Below are 23,848 nucleotides of genomic sequence, written 5' to 3'. Positions count from 1 at the left end.
CCACGCCAAGGTCGGGGTGGTTGTAAGTGCTAGTGATTTTGGTTTTTGAATATAAGTACCTACCAGGCTTTTTGCCTGAACCGCTATGAGCATTGTCGCTGAAGTTTACGTCTGCCACGCCTTGTACTGCAGAGGATCACTACACGGTCTGGGAGAACATAGTAAGGGGATCAATTTACGTGCTTTCACCTCCTCATTGGACATGATAATACGGTCGTTAATGCCGAAACGTGCGGTGCTTTGCTCCGCTGTCTCCCACAATATGCAAAAGCACGCAAAAAAGTGGAGAGTGGTCAAAATGACTTCCCCCTCCCCCCCCCACACACACACCAGGGTGTAGCGCGGAAGCCATGCCAAACTGTGAGTCAGAAACCGTGCGAGATGCGATGGTCGAGAAAAATTAGCAATAATGACAGTATTATCCGTCGCGTGGGACACTACTGCCTGTGTTCAGCCCGGTCTCACCCACCAAGCAATGCCACGATCTCATCGGGTCGGTTTGCAGCGGCCTTGGAGAATCGATCGATGAGATCACTGTGATTGCAGCAGTCGGCTGCCTGTCCTCTGGCTTCAAGGCCGCACCTGTCTCAGAAATCCCCTGTATGTTTAAAGAAAAGCTGACTTGACGATACCGTTAGGGTTTATTGGGACCCACTAACCCAGTCGTGAGAGCTGGCGACCACTGGGTGAACAGCCGTGTTGAGAGGGCAGATGGTAATTGCGCCGGATAGGTATCATACACATCAATGTAATTTTGGCATAATTGGATCGCATTGGTTGTGATCTATTTCTGTTGCTGTGATGGGATCTGTAGTTATAGGGAGAGACTTCAAAAGCGCAGAATCCTAAAGGCAGTCCAGACAAGGAGTGTTTTGGATTTGGCTGATTTACGAGGGTACTTTATGGATACGATAGCCATGGATTAACAAGGGGTAGTTTCTTTTTTAACTCCACCAAGATCGGGCCACCGGGGACCGACATGAACCGGCCTTCGGTCATTGCTCCCATTTGGGCCGTAATCTCGGCCCGGGTATCAGCAGCAGGCTGTGCTGCCCAGTGCCCACCCCCGTCCCGTGGCTGACGCGCCGGGTCGGCCGCCGCTCCGCGCTGTGCCAGCAGCCCTATGGAGACGCCGCCTCCCGTTCCGACCGAGTGGCCTTCGCTCGGCACCGCCGGCAGCCTACCGGCGACAGATTTACGCTGCCAGCCGAGCCGGCCCGGCCGCGAAGGACGCCGGCGTAGTGACGGCACTGCCGACGGGCCTTGGCCGCCGCATCAGATCGTGCCCGTTCGACTGTACCGGCAGCCGGACCGGGCCGGGGCGGAGGGAGGATCACAATTCACAGCTGACCTCGAGCATTGCTGGCGTGTTACCGCGACACAGCGATCCGGCCGGCGTCTGGCTCTTCCGCCCACACCGGCTGATGAACCAGCGTGAATCTCTCTGCTCCTCTCTCTCTCTCTCTCTCTCTCTCTCTCTCTCTCTCTCTCTCTCTCTCTCTCTCTCTCTCTCTCTCTCTCTCTCTCTCTCTCTCTCTCTCTCTCTTCTCTCTCTCTCTCTCTCTTTTTCTCTCTTTCTCTCTCCCCCTGTTTCGACTTCTCATTTTTTCTTCCTTTAATTCTTTTCTTTTTTGCCAGCTCTTGACCCTGGTCTTCTTTGATGCACTATCGGAGTCACTTCTTGAACGTTATTTTCCGGTTGGGACATCCACGAATTCTTGACAACTACCAAGTCAGAGATAACATCATCTACTTTTTATCTGGTGCGGCCTGTCCCTCAGACCACTGTGTGGGCTATGAGTCGTCAAACTGGCCGCCGGTAGCAGCCCGGCCGTCCCAGCGAGAGGGTCGAGGTGGCGGTGACGGATCCGTCACGATCACTGAGGATCAGGCAGCGCCCTGGAGCGCTGGAAGACTCCAGGATGGAGGGCCAGGAGGGGTCGTCGCGCTGACCGCTGTCATGTCACACAGACCACAGACTGTTCCGCCGGCTGCTGAGACCGGCTGGGTGTCTACCAGTGCCTCACCGCCTCATCAGGTGGTGACGTGGCAGCCGCTGCACTGATCTCCGGCGCAGAACGTTCTCTCCCAAGGAGTGGCCGACGCTCCGATCGGTATCTCTCACAGCCGGCAGGCACATTGCGATCAGACGACCGCCGGCCGTTTGACCCCGGGCGGCGGCAGCTGTGGTCAGCCGGAATTGCCGGCCTCGTTGGTATTCACATCACTCGCTAACGGCCCGCTCAAATGGCAGTTAGTGTACTGCCGGTGTTTAACCTGGGCTAATTATGCTCCGTGTTAAATCGAGCGCCCGGCCGCCGGCGCTGGCGTGATAGACCGGCACGAAACCGCATTCGTTTGGTCTCGTTTCGTCCGAGCCATTGAGTTAAGGATGGCGCTTTCATCCGTGTTTTCTAGCGTGATTCGAGTGTTGTTAAAGGTCCGGCTGGGAGGGCTCGCTCTCTCTGTGTCGTCAGTGTGCTGCGATGATGAGTTGGCCGCCGCGCCGGCCCGGCGCAGTCCGTTTTTGTTGCTCAGGTCGCTGAGGCCCAGGTGATGCTGAGCAGATGATCTCACCCTCCAGTCAGGGGTCACGGCCGCTGAGATTTACCCAGCCGTCTCTATCGCGGCCGGGGACGGGTGATCGGACTCGACGAGCACATCAATCATACAGAGGTGCAGGTGCCTCACCCGGCCGCCACACGGCTGCTGAAAGGCCCCGAGTGCCTGCGCGACGGGAGTGACATTATGTGAAAGGCGTGTTATGTGAGAGGCTGTCGCCACAAAAGGCATCTGATGGCTGGAATGTTTGCTGTGGCGAATTTCAGAGGTCAGAGTACCGTTTTCAGCGATTATCTCTTTAACTTTTTATCGTCTGATCCAATCATCTTTAACTTTTCCCACAGCTCAAGCACCTATCTTTATTAATGTGATTCATTAACAGGACATCACAATTAGGTTATGCTCATGTCGCGCAGGAGAGAACCGTGGAATATCGTCGTTTTTTTCCTGTCAGGACGTTTTCGTGGAAGTGGTCGTTTTTTAGTCGCTTAACCCGGCAGGCGGTGGGCCTACCAGCCACCTTCCACGCGGTGGGGGGGGGGGCACTTTTTTGCCCCCCCCCGTATCTCCGAAACTACTGAACGGATCCGGAAAATTCAAACGGCGTTCGATAGCCCTGTCAAATTTGTCGAGGGAAACCAAATTTCATTGACCTCGGGGTCACCGATGACGTCACAGGTCAGGTCAAAGATAAAATGTTTCACCGTTCACGGGGCTTCTAGGGAAAGCGCTATAACACCGAGTAAAACGCATTTTGTCGAAAATCAGCGATAAGGCGTCAGTTGTCTAGTATATATGTTGCTATTAGAGGTCACTGGTCATACCAGGTCAGGTCACAGGTCAGGTCACCAAAGGTCACCAAGGGTCACCACATGAGCCCAACTTTACTAAGGTTATGCGATGCATGTTTTATGGCCAGTTTTTCATTTCCAACTCAATGGTGTTGGTTATAAGACCATCAGGTACGGTTTAGGTCACTTTCTGGTGGAGGTCAGGTCAAGGTCAGGTCAAAAAAGGTCAAATTCCAAAGTTGATATTTTTGCATAAAATGGGTATCGATTCGATGCAGCTCGTCACGGGGAGTCTAATGGTGGTCTTTGTTTTGCGCTACGAGGTCTAGAATTGCTAAAAATTGAGTTTGAAAATTTGACGTTATCAATTTTGAACAGTTTTTTCGCTATAACTTGGCCAAAAAAGAGGTATCGATTTCAAATTTGGTATGTAGGTAGAAGGCGGTAGGGGCTATCACATATATTCCGGTTTTTTCGAAATTCAAAAAACTTTTTGGATTTTTTGGCAATTATATTCAAAAAATCTATTTTTTGATTTTTGGGGGTCAAAATCCAAAAAATTCGAAAAACCGAAATAGCAGTTTTGTAGCCCTTCTAATTCTACACCTTTTATGTCTGAAACATTTTTCTATATCTCTAAAGCTGTAGGCCTGACAGCTCTTCCCGCGAAACTTTTTTTTTGGGTCGAAAATGGCAAAAATGACGTCACTCTGACGTCATTAGCGGCCAACCTATCATAGCCTATGGAAAAATTTTTGGTCACCATGTGCGCTAGCTGCTCCCGGGAGGGTACCGAAAGTTTGGTGACGATCGGCGCAGCGGTTCTCGAGATATATCGAAAAAACTAAAGGGGGGGGGGCAAAAAAATGCCCCCCCCACCGCCTGGAAGGTTAATACCTGGCGTTAGGGAACTCCTGGCGTTTCATTGCATTCTCAATTATGGGGATCAAACCTTTGTATCCCATTTTCATAGTTCTGTACCTAAATTGTATTTTGTATGTGGGCAAGGCTGCTAGTTCTAGGTCCGTATCAAATATGTTTGAAAATTTTAAATCGATGGCATTGTGAGAAGCAGGAAATTTCCGAGGTTTTTGACAAACCCGAAATTTCGTGGCATGCGTATTTAAGTGCTATGGAGTAAAGTGTATTAGTGGTTATTATGTTGGCAAATATGTTTGTGGTTATTACGCCACAGTTGTTGCATATGTCAGTGGTTGAATATGCTATTGAGTAAACTATGTTTAATGGTTAATAGTTATTGGTTGCATGCGGGGTGCTGATTTCCATATCCTAGCGCCTGTATTTGCGGTGTAAACCGTAACATGTAGCAATCCTTGTTGTGTTGGATGCAATATGTAGGTATCTGAAGATTGAACACTGAACACGTCGTCGAGATATGTTGAAACAGCTTACCTGAGTGGTCCCTCCTTGTTTGTTGGGTAACCTTTGGTGAACAAACGGACATACAAATTACCTATCATTTCCCTCCTAGCTCAGAACTGCTGTCAGCGAGCTATCCAAGGTCCACTTGATTATCGAGTCGCGCTTCCAGCCAGGCGAAGGGTGGCCTGGAATAGGTGCCGAGGTTATTTCAAACCTCATTTGCTGAGAGGGGAGGATAATCGCATTGCTTTCTCCATATGCGATTGGCGTGTTGTTTTTCGTGAATAAGCGACATTGTTACATGGATAAAACATTTCTGCGCTCGGATTTGTGCTAATCCTAGCTAAGCAACGACAGCTGATAATCGAATATGCCCAGTATGCACGATTGCCTAATTACATAGTCTAATCGTCCGTAGAGTTAAGATCTTAAGCTGGTAACCTGACCCGTTGTTTTGCGATCACTGTCTTTTGTTACTCGGGTACCTCAGACAGTGTAGATGTATTTATGTAGATGCACGTCATCCGCTCTAATCTGTATGTGATTAAACGGAGGCGGACGGTCGAGCGGTCAGCGGGTGGGCAAAACGGTCGCCGCAGTGAGGGCGGCCCGTGGCGCGTGGCCAGCGGGTGGCCAAACGGTCGCGGCACCCCGTGGGCGGCCTGGGCGTGACGCGTGAAACGGAGCGCAGAGGCGCCGTGTCTCCTTTGTGGATAACCCAGCGATCTAGCTTGTCTACATTCATGTAAAATCGGCTGGATTGGGCTGTCACCAGCTGAGCGATTACCACACCTGTCCGTCAGCGAGCCGGCTGACCCGGAAACGGGCCGGCTGGACCGCTCCGAGGTGCGAGCGGTGCGAGCTGGGCTCGTAACACCAACACCGTGCCCCGATATGGGCACGGGACGCTCCTCTCAGGCCCGTGGGCCGGGTAGCAAATGGTATCTAAAATGGTATATTATACGGTGAGGTGGCCCGGCCGGCTGTTTGCGGAGGCGGTCCGCTGTGTCGGCGCCTCCCGGGTGGCCCGGTGTGGCGGCCGCCGTCCGCTGAGGCCGGCCCGGGTCGGTCGGAGCCGCGATCGGCCCACTAACGGACATGGCGCGTCGTCCTGGGCCGTCGGCACGGAGCGGCGCACCAGACCGGTTGGCGGCAGATCAGTATACCAGGTCAGCCTGCAGCTGCCCTGCCCCTGGCCGCGCCGACCGGCCCGCGCCGACCGACCCGTGCCGAGCTACCACTGCTGAGTCAGCCCAGGTGACAGGAGTTCACTGGATCGCGCGGCAGGAGTTTTCTGGATCGCGCAGCAGGAGTCCACTGGATCACGTGGTGGGAGTCCACTGGATCGCGAGGCGGGAGTCCACTGGATCGAGAGGCAGGAGTTCATTGGATCGCGCAGCTGGCAGAGGTCGGTGGATCGCGTGACAGGGCCCAAACTCTGAGTTGAGGACATCTAGCTGTCGAAGCTGGATTGATCCATGGTCCAGACTCTGCATCTATATATGCTTTATTGCAGTTTTTTTTTGGCCATGAGACTCATTATGAAAACCGAAGCGAGTACTAATGGCATACTTGCTTCCTGGAACGCTTAAGTCACAAGTATTATTTATGTATAAAACTGCTAAATTATCAATCGCAAGATAAAAAGTCACCAGGCGCTCTGCTCTTAATTGATTGTTAAAGCTCCTTTCTTGCAAGTTTTTTTTTTCGTTTTTAAGTAAGTCTCCTAAAATGGTGTACTATGTATAGCTGGGTATCAAGAAAGGAATAGCGTTTGGTTCATTCATTCCTGTTCATGTCTTTTTAATGCATCCACCCTTGTTCATGGTTTTTGCTGCATTCACTCTTGTTCTTGTTACCGATCCAGTTCAGCATTGTGAAGCTCAAACTCCTAAGATTTATGCCTATGAGTACCGGTGACTAAGTTTTTCACATTGCTGGGGAGTTTTTCTTTCAGATCAAGGTTGAATGTTAAAATGGCCTGTCATCTGTCAGACATATATCAATCGCTCGTATCCAACTGTTCGTCGTAGTTACTGGATTGGTAACCGAGCTGCAGTCACTGCACTGATGGGTTGCGGCCATGACACCGCATAGTTTTGCTTAGCTAAGGTCACTGAAATGCTGACTTAAGGTCACTGGACTGTCGAGGAGATTCTTAGGTCATTTGGGTCTGGATGTGTAGAGACCTAAGTTGTGGTCACTGCACTGCTCAGCTAAGGTCACTGAACTGTTGAGCTGCGGTTACTGGAGTGGCAGCTAAGCTGAGGTCGCTGGAACAGTGAGCCAGCTCACGGACACTGCTAAGCTGAGCGGGGGCCTTCTGAGCGGCGCCTGAGCTGAGGTCATACGGCTGGCGAAACTGCATTGTGTCGCGGAATATGCGGACCTCATCGGAACGTCGAGCTATCAATTCATGGGACAGGCCGAGTTAGTTAAAACGTCTTGTCTCATTAGAAGCACTTGTTAGCTGTGATAGGGCAGAGCTGAAGACCGAGACTGACTAACCGATCGAAATTGCAACCGGCATCAACAGTGAAGGCCTAGTGAGAATAGATGCCTCGATTCTGGACCCTGATGAGGCCAGGCTTCATCGCCATGAAAACCAGCTTGCTGTTTCTTTACGAGGAAGCTATTAATAGCCAGTTTTGAAGTCATGAATCAAATGGCAACTTCACAGGTCAGCTCAGACGCGCCAGCATTCGTTCCTCACACCTAATGGGAAATGTACCTACATATGCGCTTACCTGGTTGAGTTTGATCACTTGGCCATGAAAGTGACTTTTGAGTCGACTGTCGACAATCATGCATTAATGGTTACTTTTACCGAAACAGAGGACCAGCACTACTCCCGAGGACCAGTTGTAGAAGCTGAAGACGGCTCGGCTGGGCGGCTTGGCACGCGTCCAGCCACCAACTGGGTGGAGGGCTGCTGCTGATTTATCTCCGTCAACGTGTCGTCGTGCATACGGGACCTCTCCGCAGCCGAGTCCCAGTGGGGCCAGCCCAGTGAGAGTTGTATCGCATTCATCGACCTTGGTCGTCATGACGTCGATAAGAGGAGCTCCTGGATGGCTCTGTGATGGGCTCCTGATCGGTAGTGGAGTTAGAGAGTGGAGCAGTGTTAGGATGAGTGCTTTTGACAAAAAGCGACAGGGGCGCGGGGTGTGTGATGGCGCGCGGGGCGGCACTGACCTGGTCTCGGAGTGGGCCCGGTCGCGGCTGGTACGGTGGTGCGCTGGTCTGGTCCGCTGGTCCGCTGGTCTGGTGCGCTGGCCCGCTGGTCTGGTCGGCGCGGCGCGACCACCGGCTGCCCTATCTGCCCACCTCCCGGCCCAAGACTGGCGCACGGCAGCGGCGCGCGTTCCTCCGCGGCGGCAGCCGGTCCGGCGCCCTGCGGCCTGACGAGCCGCGACCAGTCGGTCCCCAGCGCGGCCGCCCTGAGACCTTATCGAACACTGCACTGTACTGTACATAATTGACAAGGTGAACAGGAACGCATCACCTTTTTATGAATTAACGTCAAGAGTAGGCAATAACAAAACATGTTTTGGGAGATAAGTGGAAGGGTTGCAAAAGGGAAGGCAATGAATAATTGATAAATTACGATAGAATGCAATGTAAAAGTGAGTACCTATAATGCTGCATAACTTAAAGGGACACTCCCACCTTAACATTAGTTTTGAGTTGAGATAGCCAAATTGGTGGCCATGGCCTGCAAATACCGGTTTGGGCACTCACAACATCGACAAATGCTTTAATTCGGAGATATGGAATTTCAAACTTGCAGTTTTCGGATTCTAAGGGGCTAGTGCATTGGTATGCCCCCTTAGAATTTGTGACGTCAGTGGAGATCTAACGATTTTTAAATCTTTTACTAAAACGTTTGGTAGCACGCGGTGGTATATGCTGCTTTGCGCGCAACAAATGCCACACTTTCAAATAAAATCGCTAGGAACAGCGGAGATCCCAAAAAGTAAACAAAAGTAAAAGTCAAATATCTTGAAAACCGGTGAATATTTTTCGATGAAATTTGGTAGATATTCGTTTTCGCTCTTTCTGAACCGAGCGACATCACTTTCGTGCCAATTCATTAACTTTTTTGAAGGTGGGAGGGTCCCTTTAATTAACCCGCGCCCCGTTGGGGTCTGCCGAGCAACGCGCCCTGTTGGGGGGGGGGGGGAATTTGCCAGATCTCGAGAACCACGCAACATAGCGACAAGCGGCAAACGGTGTTGGATAGACCCAACAGGGAACTACCTTGTGACCCAATTTCATTGGCAAACGGTGTTGGATAGACCCAACAGGGAACTACCTTGTGACCCAATTTCATTGACCTAGGTCAAACCAATGACGTCACAGGTCAGGTCAAATGTCGAATTTTCACCGTTTCCAGGCATTTCAACAAATGCGTTGTAAAATCGATTAAAATGCATTTCATTGAAAATAATCGATGGAGAAATGTTCGTCAAACACATATTTTGCTGTTTGAGGTCACTGCTACCAGGTCAGGTCACAGAGGTCAGGTCACTGGAGGTCACAATATGAAAATATCATGTGATGCATGTTTTATGGTCCATTTTATATGCCAAATGCAATTATGTGGGTCAGGCAGTCTTTGGGGTCAGTTTAGATTATGTTTTGGTGAAGGTCAGGTCAAGGTCAGGTCAAATTACTTCAAATTTCAAAGTTGATATTTTTGCATAAAATGGTTATCGATTCGATGCAGCTCATCACGGGGAGTTCAATGGTGGTCTTTGTTTTGCGCTACGTGGTCTAGAATTGCTAAAAATTGAGTTCAAAAATTTGATGTCATCAATTTTGAACAGTTTTTTTTCGCTAAAACTTGGCCAAAAAAGGAGGCATCGATCTAAATTCTTGTATTCCGGTTTTTAAATCGGAAAACTTTTGGGATTTATTTTGCGTTTTTCTAGAAAAAAAAATCATTTTTTTTAATTTTTGGGGGTCAATATCCCAAAATTTTGAAAATCCGAGATGGCAGTTTTGTAGCGCCGCCTTTTGTCTACATGACCTTATAAAGAACTTTGAAATTGCTTAGTAACTGTAGCTTTTATGAGTGTTTCAAGATTTCATGTTTTTTGCTCATTTTTGCTCGAACATGACCTCAGTTTGACCTCGAGGTGACCTAAGACTTGAAATTTTGTGTGAAGGTGTCAAATTGACGCCCGGGAAGGTACTGAAAATTTGCGCCGCTGCGCGCCGCCGTTTTCTTGCTATTCAGGAAAAACCACAGGGGGAGGGGGCCAAATTGCCCCCCCCCCCCCAGCGGGGCGAGGGTTAATACGCTGCGATATTTTTGTATTATATCGGGAAACTTTCAATAATGTGTGCTCTTTTTAAATGCCCCATTGCTAGCTGTTAAATCAAACAAACGGAAATGATGTTTTGTCATGGCGATAACGCACTCAGTTCATTGACATGTAAATCTGCTTTCCATCACTATACCTATTTCATATAATGTTGCGTGTTCTTTTCATTTATTCATTTCACCTGATGTCATGAAGACGTTCATGGTCACATGAAAACCTTATCATGCTCAGCAATTTGTTTTCAATTCGATGTCTTATTCAACTCGATGCATCAATCCTCATACGAGCTGCATTGTTCTGAAATTTACGTTAGTCGTTAGGGATGCAGTATGCGATGCGCGTGCTTTATGCTTTATGCAGCACTATGATAATGGTGCGCACGACCACCAGTGAAGACACAGCATTCCTGAGTTCTGCCGTTTAATTTATTTAAAAAGATGAACTGTTTAAAGCTGTGTTATTAAACTACACCCGTGTAGGCGTGAAGTCTCCGTAGTCCGAACATTTGGGCGACTGGGAGGAATGGAAATCGTTAGATCTCAGGTAGGTACGGCGTCTTCTCCCGGTGGTTGAAGAGACCCTTATCTAAAACCAATGTACCACATCTCGAGCACTTGTTATTTGTCACTCGTCAGCGCGGCTCGGTACCAGAATTCCTCGGTAATCTATTTTTGGGCACCCGGGGAGATAAGTATCTGGCTTACGTAACATGGAGGACATTGTCTCCTGTCCCAACTGTCATGTCCCTGTGTCTCCATGTCTTTCTGTTTCCCAGTCTCAGTCCTGACAAGATGGTTGTCTCGTTGTCGCGTTCACGGATCAGCGATTGAAGGGAACGGAGACCGTTTGAAACTTATTCTTTCTATGTAACGCTCGACGGCTGCTCGGGTAAAAATGAAAACCAACGAGCCGGGAGACGCTTCCCCCTTTTCTCGTTGGCGGAGTCATGTTCATGGGTTATGTGCGACCACATGATCCGCGTGTTTAGCGCAGCTTCCGTATTCTGAAGGCCAGCAGATCCCTACCTGCCTGCCCGGGAAGCTGCACATTTTGTAGTCCATCTGTGGAGATCTACGGTCGCCGGCAAGGCTCATTACTGCTGGTTGATATGTTACTGAACTCGGCTGGCCTAAGGCTGGTTTGGCAGGAATTCGTACGAAACATAACAAAATACAGTTTTTTTTTTCAAAGTCTGGCTATCAACATAGCTTAGAAGAAAAAAAACTTAAACTGCAATTGTGTTTGTCGTAATAAAAGCCTTGCTCAATATTTGTACCCGACCTGCATGTTGTCGGTTCAACAAAATGTTTGCATCATCACTCGTTCATTTCCGGCCCTCCCTGTAACGGTGACTGGTGAGCAAATATCGCCATTAAGACTGATGACTGGCATACGAGCTGGCACGTACCTTGCAATGTTGTGCAAACGTTAGCATGTTTATCCTCCTTGCATAAATATTTGCCGAGGTATTTTATTTAAGATGAAAATCCAAATGCTATTTAGCATGCGGACATTAACAGGGGGACATTTGAGTGAATGCCAAAGGGACTTATGATTATTGATTTATTGGGTATGTAACTAAAGGAATATGAGACGTTCGTTTTAATGGCTAAAGGCTTCATCGGCTTACGAACGCGAATCTGCTTTGTCGAATGGCAAAACGAATTAAAGACCATCAATCATGTCCTGTCCATTGTTCCTAAATGAATGTTTTGTTCGGTTAGGTCAAATAGGCTTTCCACGCAAAGATTTACATGTTGCAGAATTTATTTGCTTTGTATTGTGTAGGCAAGCCTGCACGCTAAATGCAAAAGCATAGATAACATGATTCATGTTATCTATGGTAAAAGAAAACTATGATTTGACGAAGGTCGTTTGACAGTCGATACTGACCTCTTTGGTCGACGTTGTCAATGACACGAGGGGCAAATTTCGCCCACCCCTCCTGTTTTTCGCAAATATCTCGCGTCGTTATCATTCTATTAGTCAAATTGTCAGTACCTACCTAGCCTTGAGTTGCGCATCTTGCCGTGAAAGCAACAAGTAATTAACCCGCGCGGGGCTGGGGGGGGGTAAATTTTACCCCCCCCTCGCGAATTTTTGCGATATCTCAAAAACGGCGGCGCGCAGCGCCGCCAAACTTTCAGTACCTTTTGTTACATCAATTTGACACCTTCCCTGAAAATTTGAGCGAAATCCGTCGGAAAATTTTTGAGAAATTGACGTTTTAGTGACGTCATGTTCGCCATTTTCGCCTCAAAAACGGCAAAAGTTCAAACGCCGCTAACATCTTCATTTTTAAAGGAATCAAGACGTAACAAAAAAGGTTATACGTAATTTTACTTTGTCTATCAAATGGCTATCTCGGTTTTTTGAAAATTTTGGATTTTGGCCTAAATTTTTTCAAAAAACTGATTTTTTTGGGAAAATCATTATAAAATCCAAAATTTTGAGTCTATCGAAAAAACCGGAATATATGTCAGAGAAGTGGTCTATGCGCACCTACATACCAAATTTTAGAAGAATCGGTTCAAAAATGTGGGAGTTATTCAAAATTTTATGACGTCACGACACACAAAATTTTTGAAAAATGACTTTTTTGGAAGTTCTAGACCTCGTACGGAAACAAAAATAGCACCATTCGATTCGCCGTGAAAAACTGCATCAGATAGACACCTTTTTAGGCCTTAACAACCAACTTCAAAATTTGACCTCACTTGACCTGACCTTGACCTGACCTCGACCTGAAATTCATCCAGAGGTGGTCCATATCACTTATTGAGTGTGCCTATTGAATTCTATGAGTAAAATGACCCATAAAACATGTGTCGCACATGCCCTTTTCTATATTTTGTTTTTTGGTGACCTGACCTGACCTGACCTGACCTTGACCTTGACCTCTGAATGATATTGTATGCAACTAATATTGTCTTGGTAGCCTAAGAACACGTTTTGGGCGATCAGTCTCAGTCCATGACTCCATTCTTCGGCAACTACGGTGCAAGGCCGATACTGTAGAAACTTGCAATTTGTACCCTTGACCTGACCTTGACCTTGACCTCAAACTTTAAATTAAGTACATGTTTTTAGTAGTTCGTGATGAGAGCTTTCGATTGGCGTTTGAATTTTCCAAATCGGACCATTAGTTCGGGAGATAACAGGGGGGGTAAAATTTACCCCCCCCCAGCCCCGCGCGTTCGGCTGGAGACCCCAGCCCCGCGCGGGTTAAATCGGTCCACAACTTTTTTATAACAGGGGTGTAAAATCATAAAAAAACGGCGGGAGCGGCGGCGTGGCGCCGGGCGATTCTCGCTGCAAGTGCCGAGAGGTTCTGTCTTTGCATTGCGCTACCGGCTACCGCTGCTAATGATTGATTCGTGACTCGTGTAAAGAAATCATCTGTTTAGACAGAAATGTTCAGGCAATGTTATGGTGAAAGAATTACGAAATCAGCCGGATAACATTTTGAGTTACGAGTGTGTAAATACAAAATTATGACTGAAATGCTTCCCGCGTCGGCTGCTTCCCGCCTCAACCTGAAGACATCTTACTATAAGCAGAATTATAATTGCCATTATTATATTCTCAAAAATGATGTGCCGTCGTTTTGTGAAAGAAATTAGAAGTAACCGGCTGGAAACTTTTTGAGGCATGGGCGTGTAAATACAAAATAGAGTGTAGACCCTCATTTGGCAAATTTGACTCCACTCTGACGCCCTTGTCTTCTGTCTCACAGAATGGTGGGCTATGACCCGTCGGTAGTCGGTCCAGCCACTATGACGCCCTGTGTTGCCTGTTTTACAGGTTGGTGGGCTACGACTCATCGGTGGTGCGGCCACCCTGACGCTTTTGTCTTCTGTCTCACAGGATGGTGGGCTATCACCCGTCGGTAGTCGGTCCAGCCACAATGACGCGACGCCTTTGTCTTCTGTCTCACAGGATGGTGGGCTATGACCCGTCGATGGTGCAGCTCAGCAGCTGGCAGCACGCGCAGGCCGGCGCCGTCTCCAGCTTCCTCACCCGGCTCTGCTGCCAGCCGCTGGACGTCCTCAAGATCCGGTTTCAGGTCAGTCAGTCTCGTCACTTCTCTAGGCACGGCTGCGGTATTGCATTAGTGTGTACCTGAATAAGCTTTGCTATGATTACTTATCTTCTTACCAACGTCTCAGTTTTTCGTGTAATTTTATCGGGTGGTTGAGATCAGCCTTTTGACCTGCGCTGCGCTAGTCCAAGCGAATTCAGTTTTCCCTATTGACTTATAATAAGGAGGTCACATGAACGTCACTCATCCTGACCACTAGTTTGATACTGGAACAGAAGCCGAGATGTGGCGCTGCGAGTCTCCGGAATTTTGCCGTTTCCTGAACAGTGACCAGGTTAAGGCCCTGCCTTGGTCAGCGACATCAGGGCAGATAGAATGAGCCATAGATAAAAGAGTGGGACAGCTGCCCGAGACGGCTCTACACACGGTACTCGTTAGTGGGTTGGCGGTATTGAATATCTTTCTGTTATGCCTAGAAGCATTTCCGCAATAAAATTCGAAAGTTAACAACCATTTGCTGGTCAGGCGAATGACCAAGGAATATGCGTTTCAACGTAAAGGCTTTGGCCTGCAGTGTAATATATGTTTCTGGTAATAGGAACACATGATAATCCAAAGCTATTGCTTTCACCTCCTTCGCCCTACCATCGGCCAATTTCTTCCTTCCTCGTTTGGCTCTGCAGTCGGGCGGTTATCCACCTCAGGCCTTTGTCTGTCCCAGTTTCCATCTTTGCCCACGCTCTGTGTTTACTGTTTACTGATCAGCTAACGAGAGGCACTCGAGCAGCAGCGGGCGGGTGCGTTATCATCTGAGAAGCTCCAGATACGAGAGCGACATAGCCGAACACAAAAGATAGGTAGAAACAGGCCCATGTCGTCCCCTATCTCTCTGCGTGTCCACTAACACGAATGACGTCACGCATGTGGGCGGAGCTATGGGCGGAGCCTAACGCACGCGGCAGTCCAAGCCGCCATATTTGAATTTATATTTTAATAGAATCTTGCCGATATTTTGGGTGAAGTCAATTTATATGGATAGCTTGGTGACAGTTTAGCTATACGAATAATAATTTATTATGGATGTGCGTATATTCAGCTTGGAATTGCAATTAAAGTTCCGCACCGCATAGATTCGAACTCGGGACCTTTGGAATACTGCGCGGGCACGCTAACCACTACACTACCGCGACCGCGCGGCGGCCGGCGGCAGGGAGGCTGCGGAGACATGGGGGGACATTTTACGCTTTTGTGAAAAAAGCAAAAGATTTAGCGAAAAACACGTAATAGATAACTTGCAGAAAATTGTCTGCTCTTTCAGATAAGATACTTAGGTTTGATATATCTTGTGCAGACTTCATTCTACAGTGCTTCGAAAATTGCTCATTTACATGGAGATTGAACGGGGCTTCGAGACTTGACTCCAAATGACGTCACGAGCTGACGTCACGAAAAGGTAGAATCGCCGGACGACCCTACCTGGGAGAGAAGGAGAAACGACCCGGCGGACGGCATTTGTGACCGAACGCAGCCAGGATGAAGACCTCGCTGTTGGTGGCGGCTCTGGTGGTGTGTGTGGCGTCACCAGCTGCCCTAGCTGGTGGGAAGAAGAAGACCGTATACAATATTCGCTTCCCCATTTCGTCCAACATCACCGTGACAACCGAAATTTCGGTGCCACTTCCGGAGTTCAACATTTCGAAGTTCGCCGGAAACATCCCATTCATCGGTGATATCAAAATCATCAAGATTCATATACCTGTACAGCAGCCGCCGCAAAACGGAACCGGACCCAACAGTGGAAGCCCCGGGAAGGACGGAGACCTGCCGGGAGCGAATGGAAATGCCAATTCTCCTGCGGCGGAGCCGCCGCAAGACCCGAAGTCCCTGGAGGCTGCTGGGTCTCCGGAGGCGCCTGCGAAGTCCCCGGCGCCCGAGTACTCGGTGGCGATCCCAGACATCACGACGTTTGACGCCGTGTTCGCCAACCGCAGCCGGTTGAGCGACAACATCCACGTGTTCTCCTTCGGCGGCGCCTTCGAGATCGTCATCCACCGCACCAACAAGTCGGTGGACGTGGTGATGGTTCGCCAGAATGACACCCGGAATGGTACCAGCGATGAGAAGGCTGCGACGGACAGCGCTGTCCCGGTCTCTAACGCTGCTGACGGCGGGAAGGGCGGTCTTCTGCTGGCGATGCGCGCTCCGTCTGTCAGCGAATCCCGGCACGGAGACGAGAAGCATGAAGGCGATAAAGCTGACGATTCTAAATACGAGGATGAGGATGAGGATGAAGATGAGGATGAAGATGAAGATGAAGATGAAGATGAAGATGAAGATGAAGATAAAGATAAAGATGAAGATGAAGATGAGGATGAGAATGATACAGAAAATAACAAAGAGGAGGAAGAGGAAAAAGACGAAGTGGGACGAGGTCATGGCACACTCCTCAAGCTTACCAAAGGTGGTGCAACGTCCGTGCTCATCAACGACTCCTCCGTCGCCAACATGCCTGTCGGCGTCGTCAAGTTCAACTCCAGCGGCATGTTCAAGATGAACGTCTCGATGGGCAAAGACATGACCACGGTGACCATCTCGCAGATCACAGGCGGGACGCCTGGCGGCAAGGGAGCCCCGGCGGGCTTCGGTTACGGCGTGTCGACGCAGGGTCTGTTCGGTGCGCCGGCAGGGTCCGACTCCACTGAGCAGGGTCCCAGCGGCCTGCCGACGGTGGCCCTCACGCTGCTGGCGCTGGTCGCTGCCTGCTCCGTGGCCATGCTCGGCACCGTCCTGCTCCGCTCTCGGGCCCGGGCGTGGACCAGAGTCAGCACTCTGGCGCAGAGGGTGGACGACTACGGCTCGTTCGAGCACGCGCCTGAAGCTGTCCACTGCGAGCGCACTTCCTTCCGCTGAGTCAAGCGTCACCTGGCATGGCAAGCTGACCCATGAGTCCTATGTGGTTGATCCGGATCGGTTCGAAGACCAATGGAAGCAGCGCCATCTTAAATGATGTTTTCAGAGCTGCCTAGGGTGAAAGTTATTCAACCAATAGACATGCAAAACAATGTTTATATGGTGCTTACTGCATTTTAATCGGTGTCGTAATGATGTAGCCCCTTTTTAGTTTATGCTGTGTTGTTGCTGGTAATTTTCATAGACCTTGGGTATGGATATGCATACTGCCTAATAATAGGCTAAGCGTCGGCCTGCATATTTAGCAGATATAGGTAGCTAGCTGCATCCGCCTCACGTTTGACGGTCTCGTTTCTTAATTGTTTACTTTTGAAGAGCTGTTTTGTGTGGTGTGTGGTGAAATAAATATTGTACCTTGAGTATCGTACCTTTTGCTTCAAACCTACCTACCTATGTAATAAGTGATTGTCTCATACAGTGGACCATCCGCCGCGATCGTGATACCTATTTCGATAAAGAGGCGTCTTTTGTTTAACCCGCGACCTGGTGGGGGGGGGGCTATTTTTTGCCCCCCTCCAGACTTTTCGATATATCTCCAGAACCACTGCGCCGATCGTCACCAAACTTTCAGTACCCTCCCGGACATCAATTTTACACATTGTGACCAAAAATTTCTCCAAAGGCTATGATAGGTTGGCCGGAAATGACGTCAGAGTGACGTCATGTTCTGCCGTTTTCGACCCAAAAAAGGGTTTCGCGGGAAGAGCTGTCAGGCCTATAGCTTTGCAAATACAGAAAAATGATACAGACATAAAAGCTGTAGAATGGACAGGGCTACAAAACTGCTATCTCAGATTTTTGAAATTTTTGGATTTTGACCCCCAAAAATCAAAAAATAGATTTTTTGAATATAATAGCCAAAAAATCCAAAAAAATTTTGAATTTCGAAAAAACCGGAATATATGTGATAGTCCTTACCGCCTTCTATCTACATACCAAATTTGAGATCGATACCTCTTTTTTTGGCCAAGTTATAGCGAAAAAACTGTTCAAAATTGATGACGTCAAATTTTCAAACTCAATTTTCAGCAATTCTAGACCTCGTAGCGCAAAACAAAGACCACCATTAGACTCCCCGTGACGAGCTGCATCGAATCAATATCCATTTTATGCAAAAATATCAACTTTGAAATTTGACCTTTTTTTACCTGACCTTGACCTGACCTCCACCAGAAAGTGACCTAAACCGTACCTGATGGTCTTATAACCAGCACCATTGAGTTGGAAATGAAAAACTGGCCATAAAACATGCATCGCATAACCTTAGTAAAGTTGGGTTCATGTGGTGACCAGGCGCGGATACAAGGGGGGGCCATGGGGGCCCCCCTTGTAGCCCCCCCTTGGCCGATTTTTTTCAAAAATAAAATAAAAAGTTAAAAAGTTAAAAAGCTGAAAAGGGGGCCTCCTGAAAATAAAGTGGCCGAAATCCGATGAGTTTTTTTTTTTTAACCTACCCACTTAGTTATTTCTTAGAAGACTAGCTGAGAAGACTTCTTTGTTAGAAGATTGGTAAAGCTTTTCATAACTTGGAGGTCTCTTATACTCAAAGAGATGACCACTTTTACAGGGCCTCCTAACCTGCACAGAGGGCCTCCAAGCCTGCACAGATGTTGAGATGTTGCCTGAACAGCTAGATAAGCTCAATAGACGCAGTTTTTTTGGGGGGCCCAACAAGTGGGAAGATGGGGCCTCCAACAGGTGGGATTATGGGGGGGGCCTCCTGGTTTCTAATGGCCCCTCCCTTGGAGATTTTCTGGATCCGCCCCTGGTGGTGACCCTTGGTGACCTTTGGCGACCTGACCTGTGACCTGACCTGGTATGACCAGTGACCTCTAACAGCAACATATCTACTAGGCAACTGACGCCCTATCGCTGATTCCCGACAAAATGCGTTTTCCTCGGTGTTATAGCGCATTCCCTAGAAGACCCGTGAACGGTGAAACATTTCATCTTTGACCTGACCTGTGACGTCATCGGTGACCCCGAGGTCAATAAAATTTGGTTTCCCTCGACAAATTTGACAGGCCTTTCGAACGCCGTTTGAATTTTTCGGATCCGTCCAGTAGTTTCGGAGATACGAGGGGGGGCAAAAAATAGCCCCCCCCCCCCACCAGGTCGCGTTATAAACAGACCCCACCAGGGCGCGGGTTAAACTTCAGAATGGGTTCGTGAGGGCACTTTGACTGGGACATCAGATTATCAACTCTTCCTGATCGTAACCATGGAGCACTTGCTTATACAGTATAATTTAAAAGTAATTTTTACATTTTTCAACTTCCGTTACGTCTTGGCTTGAGAAGCACGATGTGTTTGCTTACCCTCCACGCCACATTTAAAGTTTGCTTGCGCTTAGGTACGGGTATTTCTATCTCTCATAGTTTTTAGGATAGGCCGGATGACCATAGCCCCCCCCCCCCCTTTCTCCTCACACACACCATTGCGTGGTTCTCTGAGACCGACACCGAGCTGCGGGTTTCCGAACTACGAGAGCCTGGAGTGGGATGGCTGAGCGATCCCGGGGAAGCGACCAGGGTCCAATGGATCCCCGGAAACAGACGGAATGAGGGGACTCATTCAAACGCTTAACTTCAAACGACAATCGACAATCGTAGACGGTCGTCGGTCATAGACGGTGTGGTATACAGAGGTCTATTCTGTGACACGGCTGGTGCTGCAACATTGCATGTTTCCCATATTTCTCATGTCTGCTGTTCTGTTCCACAGCTGCAGCATGAGCCGGTGACGCGCGCGGCCGGCAGCAAGTACTACGGCATGTGGCAGGCGGTGTCTGCGATCGTCAGAGAGGAGGGTGTCCTGGCGCTGTGGAAGGGCCACGTGCCGGCCCAGCTGCTCTCGGTACTCTACGGTACAGTCCAGGTCAGTCGGACGACGTTCGCTGTGATGTTCATACACGGGTAGCGATCCGGTCTCGTAGGTGTGGTCATGTACGGTTATTGTATGGTTTTGGATGTAAAAAGGGATAGATTGTCGATCGATGTTTGACTTTTTTGCCTGATTCATTGGAGTGGCTCCTCAATCCTCTGTCAGCTTGGTATCATATTTCCGATGTAACGAGCGTTCCTGACATCTACAACATTTTAAGCCATGAGTAATGGCCCATTATTGGCCCTAATAATCAGTCCATCTTCTTACGATCGGTCACCTCTTTGACCTGTCCTTCGTTTGGACCCCATAGTTCCCGGCCCTTTGCTCTGCTGCCTTCTAGACGCCGATCTCCTTCATTTGTTTTCTTCTGGTTTCGGATGTAGCACTAATCGACGGATGTTAGTTACCTTGCCACCTACTGATGTTGTCGTCTGTTGACAGTTTGCATCGTTCGAGATTCTGAGCCGCGAGATGCACCACCTGACGTCAGAGCCATCTAGTGAACCGGGTGTGAAGCTGCACTTTGTGTGCGGCGCGCTAGCTGGTGTGGCCGCCACGATCACCACCCTGCCCCTGGACGTGGTCCGGACGAGACTGGTCGCACAGGGCGAGCCCAAGGTTAGTCTAACTCACACCCGAGGGTGAACGGTCGCAACAATCGCACCTGAGATATGTATACGGTCACCGTAGTTACGTGACCCGCCGCTACTGGAGCTGGTGGCGGGTCAGTCTGACCCGCCCCAGCAGTGCGTGCTCGCCCTTGCCGTGGTTGGTTGCTGGCTAATGTCGGTCGAAGGTTGATGCAAATGTTGAGGTGACGGGATCTGTGGAGCGTCCGGGCAGCGGAGAGCCTGGCATGTACGCTGTATTGCGTTGTTTGTTATAATACATGTAAGGCGGGTCACAGTAACGTTGGTTTTATGAAACAGGCAAAGCCGGGGGTGAACGATGTTAGCCATAGGTACGTGTTTGTGAACGGTCTCACCGCCGGGGTATCGGGCATCGGCAATTGTCCGAATTCCGCGTTTCAAAAATTAAACGGGGAGCATCATTGATTAGAATTTTTGAATTGATATGATTCATCGACACATTAAGCAATAACAATGTCCTTCCCCTTCTGACGTGACGACATTCCGTGCTCGCAGTTCTACCGCGGTATGTCGCACGCCGCCTGGCACATGCTGCGCCACGAGGGACCGACCGCCTTCGCCAAGGGCCTGGTGCCCACCATGCTGCAGACGGCGCCGTACACCTCGCTGCAGTTCGGCGCCTTCGAGGTGGTCAGCCGGCTGGCGGGCTCCTGGCACATCCGTGAGCACTGGGTGGGCTGGAGCGATATGGAGATATTAGCAAAGTTGCCCTGGTGGACATATGTGGCAAAGTGAACGTGTTGAAATAACTAGTTTCGTTGAGTGTAGGAAACAAATATAAAGAAAGGCTATTTTAGAAAGAATGGTAGATTTCGTTTGGGACAGACTGTATATGCCAGGTAGAAGCTAATAAATTGTAGCATTGCCATCACATTTCAAGCCACCCTGTCCCGTGGCGGCTGACCTGACCTAACCCTTATCCCCGGCAGTGGAAGACCGCCCCTCCACCCGCGCCATGCTGTCCGGCGTGGCGGCCGGCCTGGTCGCCAAGACGGCCGTCTACCCTCTGGACGTGGTGAAAAAGCGACTACAGATCCAGGGCTTCCAGCGCTCTGGCTTTGGCGAGGTGGGTCCACTGGCCGGCGGGGCGACGGGAGGGGCCATTGCAGATTGTCGAGGAAACGTGCTACGCGTCAAACGCCATGTACTCGTATTCGCGGCCATCCAGCCGCCAGTCACCGACAGTAGTGCTGTCAGACTGGCTCTGGGTGAAACTAACAACGTGTTGTCTGATTAAAAAATGCGTCGGTTTTTAGCATTCATTAAAAACTCAGGCGACACTGAAACGACGATTTAAATTGTTTTCAACTTATTTCCGTTGCTTAGTTATGAGCAGTGAGATTGTATCTTGCAATGCAGGTTGCGTTTGTTTGTTGTGCAGCGCTGTCAGCTGTGACATTATAGATATGGCGTTTGGTTTTAGTCGTACTATGTCTTTTTGATTTTTTTTTTTTTTTTGTTTTAGTCGTACCATGGACTTTGTGACGAGCTTCGGGAGATCTATCTATATATGGTTTTAACCAGGACCGTATGGTGTCGCTAGTGTCGCTTCCTCCATACCGGATGGCTGCGGTTGACTTGTGCAACCGCAGCGACAGCACAAACTTCCGTCCTATCTACCTCTGAACCAACCCATTTCCTTGTTCGGACTGACGCTTACTCCACCAGACAACCGGTGGAGGCCACTGGACAGATACGAGAAGAGTTGCGTACACATTTTAATGTTGGTGCTGCCCCGTTCTTTGGCGATCAGCGGTCAGGCAATGCAGTATGCTCTGCTTCTACCCTCCTTCCAGCCAAGCTTCCAGTCTCCTCGATATATCTGTCAGACTGCCACGCCTTACCGCCTCAATAATATCTTCGTCCGAAACGCACACGCGAAATGCCGGTGAACGTCATGAATAGGTCACAGCATTCCCTAACGTGGCGCCGTAATGTCAAAGGAGTATGGGGTGACAGCTGACGTGACAGGTTTTTTGGCAGTCCATTTGTCTGTGGATTAAAACGTGTTTAAGTTTTAAGCACTTTTATAATGAATTTTGATGCACTCTTATCGTGTGGTTTGGCACACCTTACCAGCCACTGTAAGCCCCGGCCTATGCGTTGGTTTGTTCGTCCAGCGTTCCTGTCCTGTTGTCTGACGCGGCCCGTTGTTCACTGCGCCAGAGCCGGGTGTACAGCGGCCTCTTGGACTGCCTGTGGAGCACGGCGCGGCGAGAGGGCGTGCGCGGCATCTACAAGGGCCTGCTGCCCTCCTCGGTCAAGGCAATGGCCACCACCGGACTCCACTTTACCTTCTACGAGTTGGCGATACGACTGATGCGTAGCATGGCGGCCGGGGCGTACGATGGTTAGTTAGTGCCGTCCTGCATTTGTGATAGGCTGGCGCGGGCGCGCTGGTTGGCGTGCCGCGCCGCGTACCCTTGTGATCTGAATTACCTGCTCAGTAACTAGCCCGACAGCGGCCGACGGGCCGGCCGCGGTGACTGTATACGTGAAATGTGGATGGTTTACGTTTGTCTGTGACTGATATGGATGGTGCGAATGTTGGATTAGTGAAACGGTGGACATTGGTATTCTGAATACGGGTCACCAACTGCAATTTTCAACGAAGGATCTGATCCTGCTCAAAGGCATAAGACAATGAAGACGCTGTTGCTGTTTTTGTTTCGTGCCGTGGTCTAGCTTGTGTTCGTGAATAAAATATGCGGTCCGTTGACTTATGATGTGTACATACAGTGCCATTTGTGTGCGATTTGTCAAACGCACTCGATGGCTTTATATGTGAATCGCTCATAGCTGTTACCTATGTATAACTTGGTTGTCAAATGTTCAATCAGAACGTTCCTTTTTACCGCGATAAAGTGCGATAGCATTGTAGCTCGGTTACATGCCGGCTGCCGCACGAATGTAAGGGAGAAGTGGGCAAAGAAATTTCCGTCCTCGTCGTGGGTATCATTTCTGCATATTGAAGCGGCTGCTTCAATAAATTTAAATTTAGCGAATGTTGGACTAACGGTGGTGATCGGAAGAAAATTACACAATTTGTTGTGGGCTGTCCTTTTCGGGCTCTACCGCTCGACCTGCTGCGGTTGGGGGGATCCGATCTGGATCACTCTTCAGCGATGAATTATCACATCTGCACTATTACATATATATTAATCTCAACTTCCGTGTTAGTTTTGCTAGTAATCTATGAGTGTTTCCTTTTCCAGCTGAAGTTTGTTTGTGATT

General features: G+C 49.2%; 2 protein-coding genes across 3 annotated transcripts in view; one reads left to right on the top strand and one right to left on the bottom strand.

The window, feature by feature from the left end:
- LOC122366845 (hatching enzyme 1.2-like) overlaps positions 1-8,086 on the bottom strand; it is a 29,352-nt gene extending 21,266 nt beyond the window's left edge. Inside the window, 1 exon segment of the mRNA XM_043339474.1 lies at positions 7,932-8,086. The gene's annotated coding sequence lies outside the window, so the exon portion shown is untranslated.
- The window catches only part of LOC122366844 (mitochondrial thiamine pyrophosphate carrier-like), a 35,855-nt gene extending 12,522 nt beyond the window's left edge, over positions 1-23,333 (top strand). For both annotated transcript variants that reach the window (XM_043339472.1, XM_043339473.1), the window contains 6 exons: positions 14,006-14,132; positions 19,803-19,955; positions 20,406-20,582; positions 21,110-21,275; positions 21,544-21,680; positions 22,781-23,333. In XM_043339472.1, coding sequence (XP_043195407.1) covers positions 14,007-14,132; positions 19,803-19,955; positions 20,406-20,582; positions 21,110-21,275; positions 21,544-21,680; positions 22,781-22,969 — 948 coding nt within the window. In that variant the 5' untranslated portion in view covers position 14,006 and the 3' untranslated portion in view covers positions 22,970-23,333. The remainder of the gene's footprint in view (positions 1-14,005; positions 14,133-19,802; positions 19,956-20,405; positions 20,583-21,109; positions 21,276-21,543; positions 21,681-22,780) is intronic.
- The last annotated feature ends 515 nt before the right edge of the window (positions 23,334-23,848 follow it).

Source organism: Amphibalanus amphitrite, unplaced genomic scaffold (assembly GCF_019059575.1).
Source record: "Amphibalanus amphitrite isolate SeventyFive unplaced genomic scaffold, NRLGWU_Aamphi_draft 000834F_arrow, whole genome shotgun sequence".
NCBI classification, from domain to species: Eukaryota; Metazoa; Arthropoda; class Thecostraca; order Balanomorpha; family Balanidae; genus Amphibalanus; species Amphibalanus amphitrite.
Note: the sequence above shows the minus strand (reverse complement) of the source record. Positions and strands in the feature narration are given on the sequence as shown.